Source organism: Sapajus apella, unplaced genomic scaffold (assembly GCF_009761245.1).
Source record: "Sapajus apella isolate SASKATOON/1434 unplaced genomic scaffold, GSC_monkey_1.0 scaffold12, whole genome shotgun sequence".
NCBI lineage: Eukaryota > Metazoa > Chordata > Mammalia > Primates > Cebidae > Sapajus > Sapajus apella.
This window is the reverse complement of record NW_022436952.1, coordinates 34,481,182-34,500,132: the sequence shown is the minus strand read 5'-3', so window position 1 is coordinate 34,500,132 and position 18,951 is coordinate 34,481,182. Positions and strand designations below refer to the sequence as shown.

The following is an 18,951-nucleotide window of genomic DNA, read 5'->3' as shown; positions in this document are numbered from 1 at the left end:
TTCAATCTCATCATCTCTTGTCTCTGTACTCCCGCATTTGGACTCCTGTCCTCTCATCTGAAGTCCTCTTTCTCTCCTTCTCTACTTTGTAGCTTCTACTTATTCTTCAAGATTCAGCTGAGACACCACCTCCTCCAAGAAACCATCAAAGATCCTCAGTCTGATCCTCGAAGCCCACACAGCACCTCTGTACGCTCGTGGCATCTGTTCACACTTCTCTGTCTTTAACATCACTGAGAGTTTCCGGAGGGCATGTACCAAGCCTTATTTAATTTTATTCCCCCAGCAGCTGGTACAGAACTTAGTATATAGTTGACCTTCAAGAGACATTTGTTGATTGAATGAATGAACTAGAAAATGAGCATATACCTCCACTCAGGTAAGTGGTCATAATAAGATGATAATTATATGAATAGTAATTAGCAACTGCTACCATCAGATGCCAAGACACTGAGTTGAGCACTTTATCCACATTATGACAATGGCTCTTTTCTATTGAGCACCTACTGCTGTCCAGGCATGTGCCAGTTACTGCACATATGTTATCTTCATCCCAGATCTCTGAGGCAGGACTTATTACCAGAGGCTCAGGGAACAAAGTGTCTGCCCAAGGTGTACAGCTAGGAAATGGCAGCACCAAAGCCCCTAGCTGAGGTCTGCCTGGCACTCTCCCCTGAACCATGCCATCTGCCAGAGAGACAGCCACTGCTCCTTGTTCTTGCAGAGGGCTTTGGATTGGCCTCTGTTGGTTCCTGTTCCAACCCCCTGGTTCTTCTTTAAAGCCCCAGTACCCAGATAGCTCAGCCTCGCAGTTTTGCATCCCACTCAATTACTGGGAAGGCTCCCTTCTTTTGGCTCAGGAAACCCCAGAAGGGCCAGAGTATGCAGAGCTCAAGTCCACAGCTGATGCCAGGGAAACAACACAGGCATTCAGAAGCCAAGCTGCTGTATCTGACTGCTGAGTGAGATTAACTCTTACACAGCTGCAACAAAGAGAGGAGCTGCAGCTAAACACATCCCGAGAGGGCCTAGAGGATCAGACCCAACAGACACCCCCTCCCTGCCATATTTATTTCCAGGCCATGGGACTAACTGGGTGAAATGGAACTTGGGAACAGCTGGCACATCTCCCCAAAGGCCTCCTCTAGAACTTCATCTCTCACCTGTTGCTCTCTAGTCCTCTTAGGATTGGGGAGCACAGGTGTCTGGAAGGTGCTTGGCATCTTGTTTTCTACTTTCCCCTTTCTGTCCCCAAAAGGAATAAATGCCCAGAAGTGGCCTGGTTCTCACCGAAGTGCATTTCACTGGTGTTCTCTAGAGGAATCAAGCCAAGGGCCTTATTGCAGGCAACAGAGGACAACAGGGAATGTTGGGGGTGTGCATTCCCCAGACCTTTCCTGACACTACATGTCAAGCCGTCTGTTGGGTGCGGGAGACGGCAAGTAAATCAGATATGATTCCTGCTCTGGTCTGGAGGGAGAGACAGGCACAGTCTAACGGGTGCAATGACATGTGAGGATGGACATCTAAATAGGCTGGAAGAGGGGCCAGAGGGGGAAGGCATCAGTTGTTTGGTGATGTGGCATAGGGGTGGGAGGTGGTCAGGAAAGGCTTCAAAGCAGAAGAAACCCCAGAGCTGCCTGTTGAAGAATGAACAGGTGTCCCCCAGGCACACAAAGCAGCCTGGAAGGGCACTTACAGCAGCAGCAGAAACAGAACCAAGCAGAGGGGCTTGAGAGGCAGGGGTTCAGCTGTTGGGAGCTGTTCTGTAGAGCGTGAGTCTATGGTATGAGGGAGGGCGTAGCAAGAAATAAGGCAGGACCAGGTGGAGGGGCTGAGGAGCTCAGGCCTTAATCTGAGGACAGCTGAACCAGTGAAAGCTTTGAAGAAGAGGGATTTTATATGCTTTGAGCAGTGCTTTAGAAAGACGACTCTGGCTGTAAAGCAGACGATGGGATGCAGAGGGTTGGCTGGGACAGAGCTTGAGGCCAAAAGACCAGTTAGGAGGCTGATATGATCGAAAAGAAGCATTTCTATGGGGGCCCAGCACAGTTTCCAGAGTTCTCCCTGCCACACACACACACACACACACACACGCACACACACACAACTAATATGGTGCATAGGGTATTGTTATCTCCATTAGATGAATTAGGAAACTCAAGAATAGAGAGATTAAGTCACTTGCCCAAAGGCACATGGAAAGTGGTAGACTCAGGATCTGAGCCCAGTCAGTGCAGCTTGAGAGTGCATGTTCTCAGCCACTACGCTTTGGTGCCACTCCATCAAAGATGACAAAGGCTTGAGACAAGGCAGTGTGGTTAGAGAAAAATATTCCTGATGGGCCTGCTGTATATTTGTGGCTCCCCTGAAATAGCTTCTGGCTTCTGCAGATAGAGGGGTGAAGCCTTTAATTCTGAGGTCCTTCGAAAAACCTATAGCATGCAACTTTAAGGGGCTGGAAGCTCCCTGGACTGGGCCATGATAGGAAGCCACTAGGGGTCACTTGAGTCTCCAGGAGCTCATACCTTTGGGGAATGGAGGTAATACTTTTGCGTGTGTGTGTATGTGTGTGTGTGTGTGTGCCTGCAAACTCTTCAAACACAGGGACTCAGGGTACAGGGAGGTAAGAGAAGGGTGTGCCCCAATGAGAAGGACCTTACTCTCTTCAACTCCCTAACAATTGACCTACACAACTCATGGCCATGCCTGCTGCAGAGGTTGAAGTCAGGTGACTCCTGAAGGGACTGTGTCCTTTGCGCGTCTCAGTGACATGTTGCCAAGACTCTGACCCCCTGGGCCACCTGAGGTGGCTCCACTTTCCACTCTCTCAGCTCCCAGGAGAGACAGGATTCCTAGGAGCAGAGGTAGGGAAGAGGGCAAGAGTTCTGTGTAAGAGTCCTCTGAGAGAAGAGAGGCCGAAGGTCTTGCAGTGGATCTCGGATGGCCTCTGAGGAAGGGTACATGTGGCTTCTGTGTAATGCAATTGGTGGTATGCAAAGTTGGACTTCGAACTTCCTGGCTCTGAGCATTGGACAGCTTTTTAGAGCTTCATTTTTCTTATTTTAAAAATGGGAATAAAACTCATTGATAACGCAGGGCTGTGGTGAATATCAAAAGTGCATACTGGCTGTTAGAATGCAATTCCACACACATTGCAAAGCGATAGTCAGATTTTCAGAATTACATTTGATGGGCCCTGCTGTAAAACTTGGAGCTGAAGCAAGGGCCTGCTCCTACTTGGAGGTAACCTTGAACTTTAATCTAACTCTTGAGGCTGCTAATTAGTGATCAGCCAAAAAACAATAAAAAATAATAGATCACTACCCTCATTCCTTCACCTTTGTGGAACTTAGAATTGTGCTTAGGTTTCTGAAGAAATCACCAGAAGCATATGTTAACAGCATCTCCTACTTACCAAAGCAGAAAGCCACCAGGTAGATATTCTTTAAAGGCTAGCCAAAAAGCCCAGGAAATAAGGAATGTTTTCAGATTGGACAATTCAGGGCTACTCAGCACACAGGCTTAAAGCAAAGACAGCAGGACAAGATTGAAGCCAGCGTTGCCTTCCTAGACAAGGAATAACCCAATCAGCCAATGAGAGACCTGGCCTGACCGGCATCATGCCAACACCTGTTGGAACCGTGGCATCTCTTTACCATCCCAGAAAAAGCTTTGTCAGAACTGAGGCTCTCAGGAGTGATGAATCAGAGCGGGTAAAATCACCATCAGAGCACTACCAATAAACACACACACCAACCTTCCCTGCGCTAGTGGAAAAGCCCAAACCCACCTAAGGGACATTTACACATGAGTGGCTGGACAGGCATGCATCATGCTGGGGCCTGGCACCAGAACTCTTCCAAGGCAGACTGCACAAGGCAGATACCTTCTGTCCAACAGCTGCGTTTTCCAGACCCACAGCGTGGGGGAACCGGTACAGCAAATGGTTTACAAACCCTGAGCACAGCTTCTCCTGGCCTCGGCTGTTTGCATTCACATCCCTGCTACGGTGCTTTCTCAACTCCAGAGCATTCCTCCAGTCCGGAAGACTCATACTTACATTTTATGGGGGACAGAGGGGGCACGTGGAGGGCCCACCCGGGGCCCACAACTGCTCAATTCCCCTGGATGCTCAAGACTCCTGCACTTTGAAAAAGTAGCCAAAGCATGCTGCTGCCTCCCCCACCAAACTGTCTACAGCTTCAGTGTTGGTTCATATTCTGGGAGTTTCCTCCCAGGTTCGCCTAGATTCTAACTGTTTTGGAACTTTGAAGACATAAGCTGCTTAGGAGCATAAGCCTGCCTAGGGACTCTGAGTGATTCCCGGATGGTCCATTTCTGAAGAGCTTCCTATTTTTTTTTTTTTTTTTTTAAGAGCATTGGTTTTCCCAAAGACAAGTCCGCACTTAAGAGATCAACACTCCAGACACAGAGCAATTTCTTGGAGTCTTGTGACTAACATTCACAGACGGGACCATCAGGAGTTGAATGAGGGGTTTGGGGGCTGACACTGGAAGGAGGGGCTGGGACAGGGGAGCTCCGACTGGAGGGAGGCGACTCCTCCTACAGTTAATCCAAGTTCCCACAACCTGGAGAAGACTCAGGGGATCCAAGAGTGGGTTCTGCCTGGGCATCATGGAATGGTAACACGGCAAGAGGCCTGAGGACAGCCCCGAGCGGCAGGAACACCTCAGGCCTCCTGACTCCCGGGGCGGGGGGCGCAGAGGGAGCGGGTTCGCGCGGAGGGCAACTCACGGAGGAGAAGTTGTGCGGGCCGCAGAGCTCGCCGCGGTACTTGCAGGAGAGCAGCATGTCCTCGAGCTGGTGGCCCAGGCGGTCCATGAAGGCGGCGCTGATGCCCTCGAAGTGGCGCGGCGGCAGGAAGAGGCGGAAGTCCGCCAGCTTGCGGAACCACTGGCGGCGCGGCTCGTCGCCCCGCAGCAGCTCGCTGACAAGCGGGCGCGCAGTGCGGTTGGGCAGCAGCAGCCCGAGCCAGTGGCCGGCATAGTAGAGGTCCCCCTTGGAGAGGCGCGGAAAGCGCAGCGGGTTGTTGTTGCACACGGTGACGGCGGGGAAGGGTAGCTGGCGGCTCCACTCGCGGTGCACCCGCGTGTGCGACGGGAAGCTGAGCCAGTAGAGTAGGCGGTTCGAGGACCAGGACAGCAGCAAGCCGAGGGACGTACAGAAGGCCAGCACCCACAGCGCCCGCCGCTGGAAGGAGCCCCCGGCCGCCGTGCGCCCGGCGCACATGTGCCGCAGCCCGTGCAGTTTAGCGCGGCTCAGCGACGGCCGCCCCCTGCGGGCGACCCCCGGCCCCTGCAGCGCCCGCTCGCCACCTCTGCCGCCCCCGGGCTGCCCGGCCGCCGCCACCGCCACGGGCGCCGGCTCCTCGCGGGCCATGCGGAAGCGTCCCGGGCCGGTGAGCGCGGCCGCGGGCAGCCGGGCTCCGCTGCTCCGGCTCATTCATTCAGCCCGCGGCTGGCGGCAGCGGCGGCGGCCCCGGCCGGGCGGAGCCGCCATGGGAGTCCGCAGCAGCAGTGGAAGCAGCAGCAGCGGCAGCCGCGCGCAGCCCGCACCAGGGAAGCGTGCGCCCGAAAGGAGCTCCGGTGGCGCGGCATGCCCGCCCGGCACCACCGCTGCCGCCTCCGCGGGCGCCCGCCCGGGACTGAGCGCCGCCTCGGCCCGCCGCCCCTGGCAGTAGCCTCTCCCGAGCGCCTCCCAGGCTTTCCTGGCCGCTGGTTTTCCTGGAGGATGCCCGGCTCCTGGCACTACTTCTGGAGGGGCCCCGCTGGGAGCCGCCTCTCCAGTCCCTGGGTGCTGCGCCCGCCTCCCCTCGTCCTGGACCTCGGGGGACCCTGAGCCGAGTCCCCCCTGCCCCGTCTAACCCCAGCTTTTACGCTGGTCCTGGGAGAGGGGCCACTCAGCCACCATGCCTGATCTGGACATCCCCAGGGACTCCACCAGCCCGGCCCGTAGCCCAGTGGTGCTGGGACACCGGAGAGAAGGCGCCAAGGAACGAGCGCCCCCAGAGGCGCACCGCGGCTCCTGGCTGGGCGGGCGGGGTGGGTGTGTACGGGGGTGAGTGGTCGCCTTGCCGGCTGCCGCCTTCTTTCCCTTCCCCTCCAGGACCCTTCCTTCTCACTGCTCCCCGGGCTGCGCTCGGCAGAGACCCGCTTATGCTTCTCAAGTCCCGCGCCTGAGTCCTGCCAGGCGCCTGCTCTCGCCTCGGGCTGAGAGCTTCTCAGGGCGTCCTGCGGGAGGCTGTTCGCCGCCGGGCCCCTTCAAGGATGCTGGTCACAGGGAAGTGTCGCTTCTCGCCCCGGCTCTCCCAGGTGCCTCGCGTCTCCAGAAAAGCCCGGCCTTGCTGTCCCTCGCCTCTTCTCTCTGCCCCGGCGGTGACAGGAGCTGGGGACTGCGGAGCCCCGCCAACACCTCCCGGGGGTGACCCGGACTCGCTGCTCCGTTGGCCCTTCTCTGGAGACTCCGAGCTCGCGGTGGCAGTGACGCCGGCTGCGCTCCTTCCCCCGTTGCCCGGAAGACCCCTCTTCGGGCCCCAGGCGAACTTGGGCAGCGGCCGCGCGATGCTGGCGCGGCTGGGCTCCGAGCACCTGCTCCTCCGCTCGCTGGCCCCGCGGCTCGGGGCGGGCGGGGCGGCGGCGGCCGTGAGCGCCGTGCGCTCCTGGAGACGTGGTGCTGACGCGCCCGGCTCCTCCTCGCTGCATTTTAATTCCTGGCCACTGTGGCCGCTGCACACCGAGCGAGAGCCTCTTGCTGTAGACGGCCGGGCGCGGGGGGTGGGTGGGGAGCTGGATGGGGGTGCGCTGCACAGAAGTGCCCCGGCATACGGGCTTGTGGGAGAGATAAGAAGTAGTAGAACCATTGTGTTGATGTGGCCCCAATGTAGGTAGGGGTGAGAGGACTCATAAGTGTGTGAGATGGGCTGTAGAGAGAGTGAGTTGCTGTGTAGTGTGCGCATTTGAACACGGTTGCGAGTGTGGTGCCAAGTATTGGGTGTGCGTAGGATGTGCATTGTGTATGTGTGAATGGGCATTTCTGTGAAACTCTTGAATGCAAGCATGTCTGCGGGTGGGGTGCTGTGGCCATTTAGAGTGTGTGGTGTGTGCATGATGTCGTGTCTATGATGACATGTATGTTCCATGTGTGGATGTGTACGCTTACTGAGTACTGGGCTTGAAATGGATGTGTTGATGTGTGGATGGATATCAGGGTTTCCAGATGTGGTGTGTGGTTGATTTTGTGCGTGTGTGTGTGTGTGTGCGCGTGTATGTGCATGTATGGCAAGTAATGAGTATGTATGTTGAGGCGTTGTGAGCAGGGTAGGCTCAGCGGGACAATTCATCCCTCCAATTCTTAGGGACATCCCATGTGTGCTCCAGCCCCTTTCCTGGAAGTGCCCATTGCTCAGCCCTGGCCCAGTCTGCCAAGCACAGCTCTCCAAGAGAGTGGGAAGGGGAAGAGGGACGTCCATGGACAAGAGACTCCATCTTTCCCATTCCCATTGCTGGGATCCTGCAGCCCACTGGTTGTCTGATGTCACCCTTCCTTCCTGGATGGGCCCAGGGTCTCCCACTAACCTCTGGGCACTTTTGGACACTTTGATTTAATCTTTTGAATATTTAATATTTTGCTTTTACTTGTTTGGGAGGATGGATGAGACACACAGTGCACTACTAGCTCCATTTCATAGGTGAGATTAGGGAGGCCAAGTATCTACCCAAGGTCACACAGCCTATAAGTGGCAGAGCTGGATTCAGCACCCACTTTCCCAAAGCTCTAGCTCTTTCTACTGCACCACAAGTTCTTACAGTTTTCATTCTCCCAACCAAGCACCTTGAGGGCAGAGTGAGACTCTTGCTTTTGTGGCTGCCTGGGCATGTAGTGTGCACCGTAGGACTCTACCCATGTTTCCCAAATAGTTGACTCACTGAGGCCTGTATCCCACGGAGTAATGGAGCTCAAAGTAAGGGAACACTCTGAGCCCCGTTACTACGCGGGATAAAGAGGTTTTCCAGACATTATCCAGAGAGTAGAATTTGGTGGCGGAGGCAGTGTGAAGGGACCCCAAGGGTGGGAGGACACTCCAGTGGAAAAAGGACCAAAGTTTGTATACTTTGATGAGAGGAGGCTTGGGGAAGCAGAGATTTGGGTATGGAGAGGAGTTTTACCCTCTTTGTAATGATGAATTCGGGGCAATTTGGTCAGAGCTGTGGGTTTCCAAGCAGGAGAGAAGCAGTGCTGGGGTGGGCTTTCCCTCCCTACTGACCTGAGGGCATGCCTGTCACATGGTGACCCCCTGCAGCTGGTCTCTAGAGAAGAGGACCTCTGAGCCCCTCATTTCCCACTAGCCCACATACATACACCCACACAGCCACACATGTACAAGCACGCATATACACATACACACACTACACATACACATGCAATACATGTACACAAACATACATGTACACCAACGTATACACCCAATGCAATCTGTATACATACATACACACACACAGAAGCGTGTGTGTGCATGCGCGCGCACACACACACACACACACACCTGGAAACCCTTCTTACTCACCTGGGGAAAATCCTATCGCAGTTGGGTATTAATGACATTCAGTTTGCTTTGGGTTTGGTTGCCTGAAGATGTCTGCTGCTGGCTTTGAGGGGAGGGTTCTGAAGCTGCCTGCTGTACTGGGGCCTCTAACAAAGCCTCATACTCCAGTGCTCCCTGCCTGGTCTCAAGGGTCCTGGGGATGCAACAGTGACCCATGTCTTGCCCAAGGTGGAGTGACCTAATAACCTCGGTACAGTTACTGATGAAGCAACCAGGACAAGCATGTGCCATCTTCCAGCATCATAACTCTGGAGTGGGATGAAGCTCTATTTTATAAAAGCCTTTAAAACATTTTAGGTTTCTGATGTGTTCAGCTGTTGTGGGCTTCCTCTTTCCTGGCTATTTCCCTCTTCAAATGTACATGTGCTACTTTTGATTGCCCAAGTGTCTTCTCTGCCATGGGGTTTCCTGTTAATTCTCCAGATGGTAGCTCTTTCAGGGATAGGAGGGGTATCATGCTTAGGCCCTAGGGGGCCTTGACACAGAAATCTAAAGAAAGGCACAGAGGCAGTTAGTGACTCCAAGCAATGACTGATGGGTCTCTTTATGGCACATGTATGCAGCACATTCTCTATGCAACTTGAAATACTCCCACCCTCTTCTCTGTCCAGCACTTTGACCAGTCCAGTGGTATTCTGTTCTTTCTTCAAATCTCAGCATATGTATTGCTTCCTAGGTAAAAGTTTCCTTGATCCTCCCAGAGAAACTTGGGCCATGCTTTTTCTATGATGGCAACACACCTTGGAAGATTGATGCCTCTATGATAGTCCCTGTCATAGCACCTTGTCATTGTTTGTGTCCAAGCCTTTCTGCTGGACTGTGAGCCCTTTGCAGACAGGGACTATACCTCATTCATATTTGTGTCCCTATCTCTTAGCACAGTGACCTGGCACATTGATGAAACACTATTACAGGGGAAGGAGAAAAAGGAACTAGTGTTTCTTGAACAACTACTATATGCCAGGTACAGAACTAGGCACATAAACAAATGTTATTTAATTTCTCACTCCAGCTCTGTGGGGGAGAGATTTTGGCCTTTTTTATATTACTGTTTGCTTTTTAGGGATGAGAGTCTTGTTATGTTGCCCAGGCTGGTCTTGAACTCCTGGGTTCAAATGATCCTCCTCCCTCAGCCTCCCAAAATGCTGGGATTACAGGAGTGTGATACCATGCCTGGCTATTTTTACCATTGTTGATGCAAAGTCTTGGTGCACAGGATTTGAATCCAACTCTAACTTATTCCAAAGTCCAGGGCTTCCACTCTCCACCATACTTCCTTTCAAAATTATATTATTATGATAATAATATAAATGTGGGCCTTCCTAAGTGCTAGGGCCATCTCTAAGTGTTTTACACGAAAAACAAGTATCATAAATGCTCTAAGTGTTTAATTCTCAAAATAACCCTAGGAGGCGAATACTATTTTTTTCTCTACTTTAAAGAGGAGGAACCCTTAACCACAGAGAGGTTAAGTTACTCATTTTAAGCCACGCAGCTACCAATCAGGAGAGCAGACTTTGCAAAGGTAGTCATTCAGTCCCTGTGTTCTCCAGCCCTAGTCCATGCTGCCTCAGTTCTCAGAGGTACTCGGACACAACAGCTCCTGTGAATTAGTGTTACCATCCTGGGAGACTCCCTTGGCTGGAAAAACAAATTCACGAGGCAGTACAGGGGTGACCCACATAACCTCTCCAACAAGAAATTAGCATTTAGTGTTGTGATGTGCCAGTCATAAGCTTTTAAGAAAATTTCCCTTGTTTATCTCTGAAACATCTGTTCACCACACGTGGTGTTCTGGCATTCTGTGTGACATTGTGTGCCGTGGCAGGAAGGTCTTCTGATCAGCCTGCCCTCATTCTAGGGTGTAACTACCACCACCACTGATAAGCTGTTTTCTCCCATGAAATGCATCTGCTGAGAGGGGGAGGTGAATGTAAGTCAACACCGTTTTTCTGTTTTTGTAATACAATTTTCAGAGCTGACATTTGTGTGTCTTGATCAGGTTTCAATGGAGCCCCTAGTGGTCCTATTTACCCTCAGTCCCTGCTACTCAGAGGCTCAGAATTGGAAAGTATCTGAGATACCACCTAAGCCTCCTTCCTGCCCGCTGTAGGAATCCTTTCAATACATTCCTTCCATGACGGTGTAATCAATTCTATTCTGGAACATCTTGCTGTGTTTAAAGCTTCTTCCTTTCATCGGATTGAAATCTGCCTCTATGTGAATTTCTCCCATTTCTCCTAATTTATCCCTGGGACCCGCACAATTATAACTCTGGTATTTCTTTCACATGGAAACTCTTCAAATTCTTTGTAGAATCAGAGCACTCTGATGCTGAAAGGGGTCTAGCAGTCCACCTGCTAGTGAAGTCCTCAAGACCACCCTTTTTTCTCCAGGTTAAATGTCACCAGTTTCTTCAACTGTTTCTCCTGTAGTTTCTGCTCTTGAGATGGGCTCTTGGTTGTGAATCTCCTTGCAATGTGATCCTCCAGCCCTGTGCAGCATGAGCCTACCAACCCTTTTACTCTTCATCTGGTACTTCTAGCCCCTGATATTTCTGCTGGTGGCTGGGGGCTCTTGATTGTCCCCTTGCCCATGGGATTTCATGGAGGTGCAAGGGGTGGAGAGATGGAACATCAATGATGGATTCTTGGTGTGCTGTTTAGAATGCTGAATGCACTTTCCTTTAGGACTGTTCTGCGAATGGTGATAAGAGCCAATATTACTTTTAATATTAAAATTCATTGACCCAGTGTGGTGGCTTATGCCTGTAATCCAGCACTTTGGGAGGCCAAGACGGGCAGATCTCTTGAGCTCAGGAGTTTGAAACCAGCCTGGGTAACGTGGCAAAACCCTGTCTCTACAAAAAATTAGATGGGCATGGTGGTGCATATCTATAGTCCTAACTACTCAGGAGGCTGAAGTGGGAGGATCACCTGAGCCCGAAAGGTCGAGACCGGTGAATTGTGATCATGCCACTGCACTGCAGCCTTGGGCATCAGAGTGGCCCTGTCTTAAATAAAGTCTATTGATGTTATGAGGCACATGGGCTTTTGTGGGGGTACCTGTGATCCTAAGTCAATCTCTTTTCCCCTCTCTCTCTCCCCCCAGCTTTTTTTGGTTTTTATTTCTGTACTGTCCATGGCTCTGTGTCACTCTGCCTCCCTCTCCACTCCTCTCTTTCCCTTCTCTTCTTCCCTTCCCTTTCTCTCTCTCCAACCTCTGCCTGAAGCCTAGGGGTGCTCTCTGATACCTTTTTAGTCCATGCTATTGGTGGCATGGGAGGCCCTAGAGGTGGCCAGTGTTACAGCATCTAAGCAAATGTCCAGGAGTCATGATGGGGACTGCTGTATTGTTGGAAAGAGAGAGAAAGAGGAATTCTCCCCTGTGGTTTTATTCATTGCACACAGGTATTCTTACACCCCTCCCTTCCTTCCACCATGGAACTGGCACTGGAGTTGCTGTTTGTTCTTACTTTTCCCTATGTTTCAGAGTCTCCACTGCCTTACCCCCTCACTCTGTGGGTTTCTTCCTTCCTTCCTTCTTTCGTTCCTTCCTTCCTTCCTTCCTTCCTTCCTTCCTTCCTTCCTTCCTTCCTTCCTTTTTTCTTTTTTTGTACACCCTTGGCCTCTCCTAATTCTCTCTTTTTGGGGGTCTTTCTTAGATGCACCAAATAGTTTTTTGCCCTTTCAGTCATTCTCATTTTACTTGACTTCAAGCTCTCAGCTACCTTTCTTCTATCACAAGCAACTCCCAGGTGTAAGAGGTCAAAGAAGGGTCCATGACCACCAAAAGAAAGAATGTGGCCTGGAAGGACCAGGTCCAGAGTAAAAGGAGCTGGGAGGCTCATGCTCCACAGAGCTGGAGGAAGCTTGGCTGAAGCATTGTGGTCCCTGCTTAATGGAGAATCCTGTGAAATGAGAGCTAGGTATAAAATCTAATTTAACCCCTTCACTCTCAGGGGAGGAAAAGGTCCACAGTGGGGAGAAACTTGCTATAAATCACACTGGTTGATAGTGATAAAGGCACAACCAAAATCCAGGTTCCAACTTCAAACTCATTCTCTGCTCACCCTATGAGATGATCTTTAAAAAAAAAAATCCATCTTGAAATTGATAATGTACTCACATGGTTCAAAAACCGCAAAAGAGTATCTAGTAAAAAGTTTCTTCACCCCATCCCAGCCCCCAGAGCTACCCAGTTTTCCTCCTTGGAGGCTACCAAAGTCATCAATTTCTTGTGTAGTCTTTTAGAGATACTTTATAAATACACATATGTGTACATAGTCTTTATATGCTGCCCCTTTTTTCTACAGGTTGCAGTCAGTGAATGTTGTTGACTAAAGTAGTTGTATTTTATGTTTTTCACACCCTTTTTTTCCCCCAGTATTTTCAGCTATTTTATGGTGCCTTCCTTTGGCACCTCATTTCAACTTCTGTTGTTTTCCTTAACTTCTCATTTCCCATTATCCTGCTTTCCCATCCAAAAAGGACAGCAGGTCCTGTGACAAGGTGGTACACAGGCTTGTCATCCTATGATCAGATTTTCCCTTAACCCTTAGCTAGGTATTCTAATGGATGAAAGCTCTCATGTGGATAATCTTAAACAGCAGGTTATGCAAAGATTTTTCTGTTTGCCTCTGAAGTGCATTATGTTGTGTATTTGCATAAGATTTAATTTTCTTGTCATATTTTTTCTTAGGCTAATTATAACACACACACACACACACACACACACACACAAATTGAGTGTCCTAAGCATACAGCTCTTCTTCGTCTAGGAAAACGGTCAAAACATGCATTGTTTGGCAGAGAAATCCAGTTTAGGATTCAGAAGTTTCTGTAACTAACATATAGAGTGGATAAAACATAACAGAGAACCAGAAGGTGTCAGTGCCAATCGCCTTAACAAGCATGCAGTTTACCCTAGGAGAGGAAGTTGAGAAAGAAGTTTGGTGACTTGTGCCCGGTCACTGAGAAGCTGACATAACGAAGATGGTGATGATGGTAATAATGATATTTGATAGCTGACATTGATAGAGTACTATCTGTAAGGCACTGTGCTTAATGAACATGACAACTCATTCTTTTTTATTTTTACTTTTTGTGAAAAAAAAATGATGTCTCACTCTGCTGCCCAGGTTGGGGTGCAGTGGGGTGATCTTGACTCACTGCAACCTCTGCTTCCTTAGCTCAGGTGATCCTCACACCTCAGCTTCCCAAGTAGCTGGGACCACAGACATGCTCCACCATGCCTGGCTAATTTTTTTTTTTTTGTATTTTTGGTAGATATGGGGTTTCACCATGTCACTGAGGCTGGCCTTGAACTCCTGAGTTCAAGCAATCCACCTGCCTCTATCTCCCAAAGTGCTAGGATTACAGGTGTGAGCCACCATGCCGGGCTAGACTTAACTTGTATCTTCACTTAACTCATACTTCATGTGAAGTATGCCTCACCATTTTAGCTCTTTAACATGAAAGGAAGCTGAGACAGTGGATAAGTGACTTGTCTAGACTGCAGCTGGGATTCAAAGTCAAGTAGTCTAGCTCTAGAGCATGAGACCTTAATTAAGGTGGCTGTAATTAGCTGAAAGTAATGACGTAGTGGATATTTATTGAGCACCTAATGGGTGTTAGGCGCTGTCTTTGATGTAGAGAATACAAGGTCCATTCAGATGTGGTCCTTGCCTTAGCTTTTAGTTTAGTGGGGGACATGGGAAAGAAAATATTAAATATTCATATGAAATGTTAATTGTTAAAAGGAAATTTAAATAAAGCATAATAAATGCTCTATTAGGGATGAGCACAGTATTCCGGGAGGGTCCCAAGGAGAGGTCTTTTTCCCTTGACTGGCCTGAGAGCCTTCTCCATGCACTTTCTCTGTTTTCTCCTGAGTTTCTCCATTCATCCCATGTTCTCACCTCCCCTCACAGAGAATCCTGTTACCTCTGCCCATGGAGCTCACCCGGGAGCCAGGATCTGAGACAGGCAGAGGCGACAGCAGCCTCTCCTTCAGGATGCCCAGACCCTCTTCTTCCCCAATATCCATGTCCTTCTCCTCAGGGGGGTTTGGTGTTCCTGAAGGTGTCTTGCTGACCAGTGGCATCTACTTTCTAAGTTCAGGCCACCTTCATAATTAATGCCTCCTTCCCTCAGCATCCCTTGCCTAACATTGCTTTATTCTCAGTTTAGATAACTGAGTCTTGGTTGCAACCTTGGCTGTGGTCATAAAGTTAGCAGAGAAATGGAGTCTTTCTTGCACACTTTTCTACCCAATTTGCTGTCCCATACACACAACAAAACTCTCGTTAAAACAGTTAAGCATAATAACCTTCTCCAGCAGTAACCGTCCACTCATGTGATGAAAAGACATGCAGTTAAAATAGGATTTAATGAAATATAAAACCCAAGGTAGAATGAGCCATTTTATTCACAATTCCTTTACTGTCCCCTTAACTGTTTTCAGTCATGACTTAATCATGGCTCTCACCTGGCTGTCACCTCCGCTTCAGGGAGCACTAACTAAACAGTTCCCAATCTGTCTTGCAGGCAGGCCCTCTGCAGTGGCTGAGAGATTTAAGGACAGGTTGATGTGTCAAAAGCCTCCATTTCCTCCTAGCCACAGCTCTCCTCTGTCTCAGCCACTAACGCATTGCTTACTCTCTTTCCCTAATAAAAGACCTGGCCAAACCACTTCCTCTGGTTTCTCTACTCCTAGTTTATCTTCCCTGTCCACCCACAAGAAAAGCAGAAAGTAAGAGAGTTAATATATTCTTCTGCAGTCCCGTGGACTTGGGTGATTATTCAAACTGAAGAAAGGAAGAGAAGGGAAGGGGAAGAGAAGGCAGGGGAGGGAAGGAAGTCAACACAGAGTACCAGCCAGGCATCTACCAGGTAATGCTATGTGCACCGTGGAATGACTTTTCAGGACAACTCTGTCACGTGAATAATATCATCCCCATTTTACAGATGAGGACACAGAAGATTCATCTTTCCAATTCTATTTTCTCCGATGCTCGTTCAAACACAGATTAAACCGTAATGGCCGTAATCCCATACTAAAGCCATTCACTAAGCATTTACTAGAATCAGGCACCGAATTAGCCCTCATTTTTCGGGCGAAGGAAATGAGTCCCAGAGAGGTAAAGTTACCCGCCTGGAGTCACACAGAATGTGCCACCCAGGTGGCAGAGCCAGGATTTCAACTCAGGTGTGACTCCAACGTATTGGTAATTATTCGAAAAGCAGAAAACCCGGAGTTTAGAAAGAGAAAGACAAAGTGGGTGGTGGCATAATTCAGAGTTTTACAAAAACTCTTGCAGGGGATGAAGAAAGCAAAAGCAGAATTTGCTGGGACCTGAAGTGGGTTCTCAGTAATCTGCTGTAGATCTGGGAGCTGTGTTGTGCCCAGCTTGAGTGTGATGCCACTATCAGAACAGAACGAAAACGATATGAGCCCACTTGTAGGGAAGAGGTTCAGGGAGGTACCCATAGGTTCAAGTGCCAGGCTGCGCTAAGTAAGTTGCAGAAGGCCACACAAAAATATTTTCTCTTTCAACATCCAAGTGACATTACACACCGACAGCCACCACATAGCCACCAAGTAGAAACACATCTTTCCAAACCACAGGGTTTTGACCTAGCCCCCTTTGTTTCCTTTCCTCCATCCCTCTCTTTTTCTTCTCCCTCTTGCTTTTCTCTTTCCTTCCTTGTATCCCTCCCTTTGTGTTCTTCCTTTCTTTTTCCCTCTTCTTTTCCCATCTCCCCTCCCTCCTTCCCTTCCTTTCTTCCTTCTTTCCTTCTTCTAGACTTCAGCCTTGCTTCCCCCTTTTAAATCAATACTTTCCTTTGCCCAGCAGTGCTTATGTTTACTCATTCAATATTTCTCAAAAGCCTCTGGCACTAAGACATAACATTAGATTCAAAATGGTTTTCTGAAAATTCTTGGAGTTATAAAGGCAAGTGCTTAAGATTGGTAAGTGTTAGGAGATATAAAACAGTTCATACCCTTTGACCTAGTGATTCTATACCCTAGGGTTCCCGAAGGAAATAACCTCAAAGCAAAGAAAAAGCATGAAAGAATTCACAGTAGAGGTTTTCATAATAGAGGAAAAAAATAACAAATTGAACACAAAACAGTTCACAGGTCCAATAATAGAGGAATGGCCAGGCAAATGACGGTGATACCACGACATCTGGAAATTATGACATTTTAAGAAAAGAACATGACAAGGATGCCAGTGTCTTGCATTAGGTATAAAAAGTACTGAGTAAAAAAGATCTGAGTCCAAAGAGCACATCCACCCTGATCACAACTTCAGAGAAACATTTCTTTGAACATGAACAATGGTCAGAAGAGAATTTAGGCAAGGCAGGGTTTATTCACAAATAGGTTCTTTGGGTAAAGTTATTAAAATTTCAGGCAAACAAACCAAAACCCAAGCAAGCTTACCAGGACCAAGTTTGGAAAGGTACACTGAAACTAGAAGATTTTTCTGTTTCTATAAATGGTCTCACTGTAACAGGGGCCACTGCACCCTCGGACCTTTTGTTTGACCTGTCCGTCCTCCCCACCCTGGCACTGCCCATCAACCAGTAAACGTGAGCCACAGATGCTGCTACCTGATGTGGCCTGTGCACACTCTAGTACGTTTCCTCCTGGCTTTTGACTCCTGGATGGCTCTGCTTTATCAGGCTGCCCTAGGATCTCCACCTTAGCCTCAATCCATTTTAAACACAAACCCCAGCAATGAATCACATGGCAGATATGTGACCGGAGAATGACCCATAATAAAAACGAACTCAGATGTGAAAGTGTCCCCAGTAAAGTGGTGTTCTAAGGTGGTATTCCCTTGTGTCCTTTCTGCTTGCAGTGACTCTGTCCTCTGTTCCTAGTCTCTGCCTGGAGACCTGGTTTGGTGCCCTTGACATTTGGCTGGATCTCCACAGCTTGAAGGGTCCAGGTATTTTCTCTAGTTACAACTACACTTCTGTCTTTACGGTTGAAATTTTCTTTGGTCATAGCACCCATGATGTGTTTTCTTTTCAGCTGAGAGGCAGTATAAGGAGATAAGGAAAAATATCTTTTAAGGAATCAAAATGCATATCACAAAATCCACAATGTTAACAGCTTTAATTAAGTGAGGCTAGTAATGTGGCAGGCATGGGGCTAGGAACTTTGCATGCATTATTTCATTTAACTCCCACAGTTAAATGAAATAACAAAGTAGATGTTGTTTCTATTTGTACCAAGGAAGAATCAGGCTCAGAGATGTCAAGCGGTTTATTTAAGATGAAACTCAGATTTTGCTGACGTCACATCCTCTTCCCCTGGGCCCCGGCATTACATGATACAGCCTTCCAGGCACTAGGGGTACCATAGGATGATTTAAGCATCAGTGAACCCTTGTCTTTTCATGGAGCCTACTTACTTTATGTACAATAATGATAATATGCTTGGTTATTTGTCTTTCATGCTCTCAGAAAAATAGAAAATAAAAAGGCTTAAGACGCAAGAGTACTGGTAGCTAGAATGTGTAGCCAACACCTTACAACAAAGAAGGCAAAACAACTGCAAAAACATGAAAAAAAAAAAAGACTTTAAAAATGATGTCATTTAATGTTGCCGCAAACTTCACACGTTCCAATTAGTCCTGAATCTTTTTGCCCAAAACAATAGCTGGAGCTCACAACGATGGCTGTGGACCATCAAGATTACATTTTGTTCTGTATAATCTGCATAAGGACATAGGAAAGGATGGGATCTATTGCAGAAGGAGTTTCAGCCAAATGGTTTTATTTTTAAAAAAGTTGTGATGCTTAAAGGAATAAATAAATCCTTAACTCTTGGACACATTGGCTATTCAGAAAAATGACACTTCTTTGTAAGAGAGTCTGAACAATGATTTCATTCTCTCATTAACCAATCGCCTCAGCCACCACCATAGACAAGAGCTTCCCTATAGCCATTTTTCTGATGACCAGTTATTACTGGATACATGGCTTAACATTCAGAATTGGTTACATTGCAGCCAGTTGGGTTACATTGTCGGTATTCAGTCATTCTATAAAAGGGAATTTCATGGTATTTAATTGTTCCTCTTTCTTTTCTGTTTCTTAAACTAAAAACAATGACAGACCAATTTTTACCACATTTTTTCCCTGAAGGAATAAACGACAAAGGAGAAATGGATTCTATTTTAGAAAACACTTTTAACACTCATGCCTTCATTAGAAACATTTTAGGGTTTTGTTCCATAGGCCTTGGAAGTCTCATGCAGTAAATGACAGCAGCATTCTGACTTACCGAGGGTGTCAGAAGCTAAT

The 18,951-nt window shown here is 48.5% G+C and overlaps 1 protein-coding gene across 2 annotated transcripts in view; it reads right to left on the bottom strand.

Moving 5' to 3' along the window:
* Positions 1-18,951, bottom strand: part of ASIC2 (acid sensing ion channel subunit 2) — a 1,112,453-nt gene that overhangs the window by 272,961 nt on the left and 820,541 nt on the right. The window contains exon 1 of one of the 2 annotated variants that reach the window (XM_032279314.1): positions 4,759-6,649. The exons of the other annotated variant lie outside the window; for it this stretch is intronic. Within the exon in view, the coding sequence (XP_032135205.1) occupies positions 4,759-5,466 (708 nt within the window). The 5' untranslated portion in view covers positions 5,467-6,649. Of the gene's footprint in view, positions 1-4,758; positions 6,650-18,951 lie in introns of those variants that run through there. 2 annotated transcript variants of the gene reach the window in all.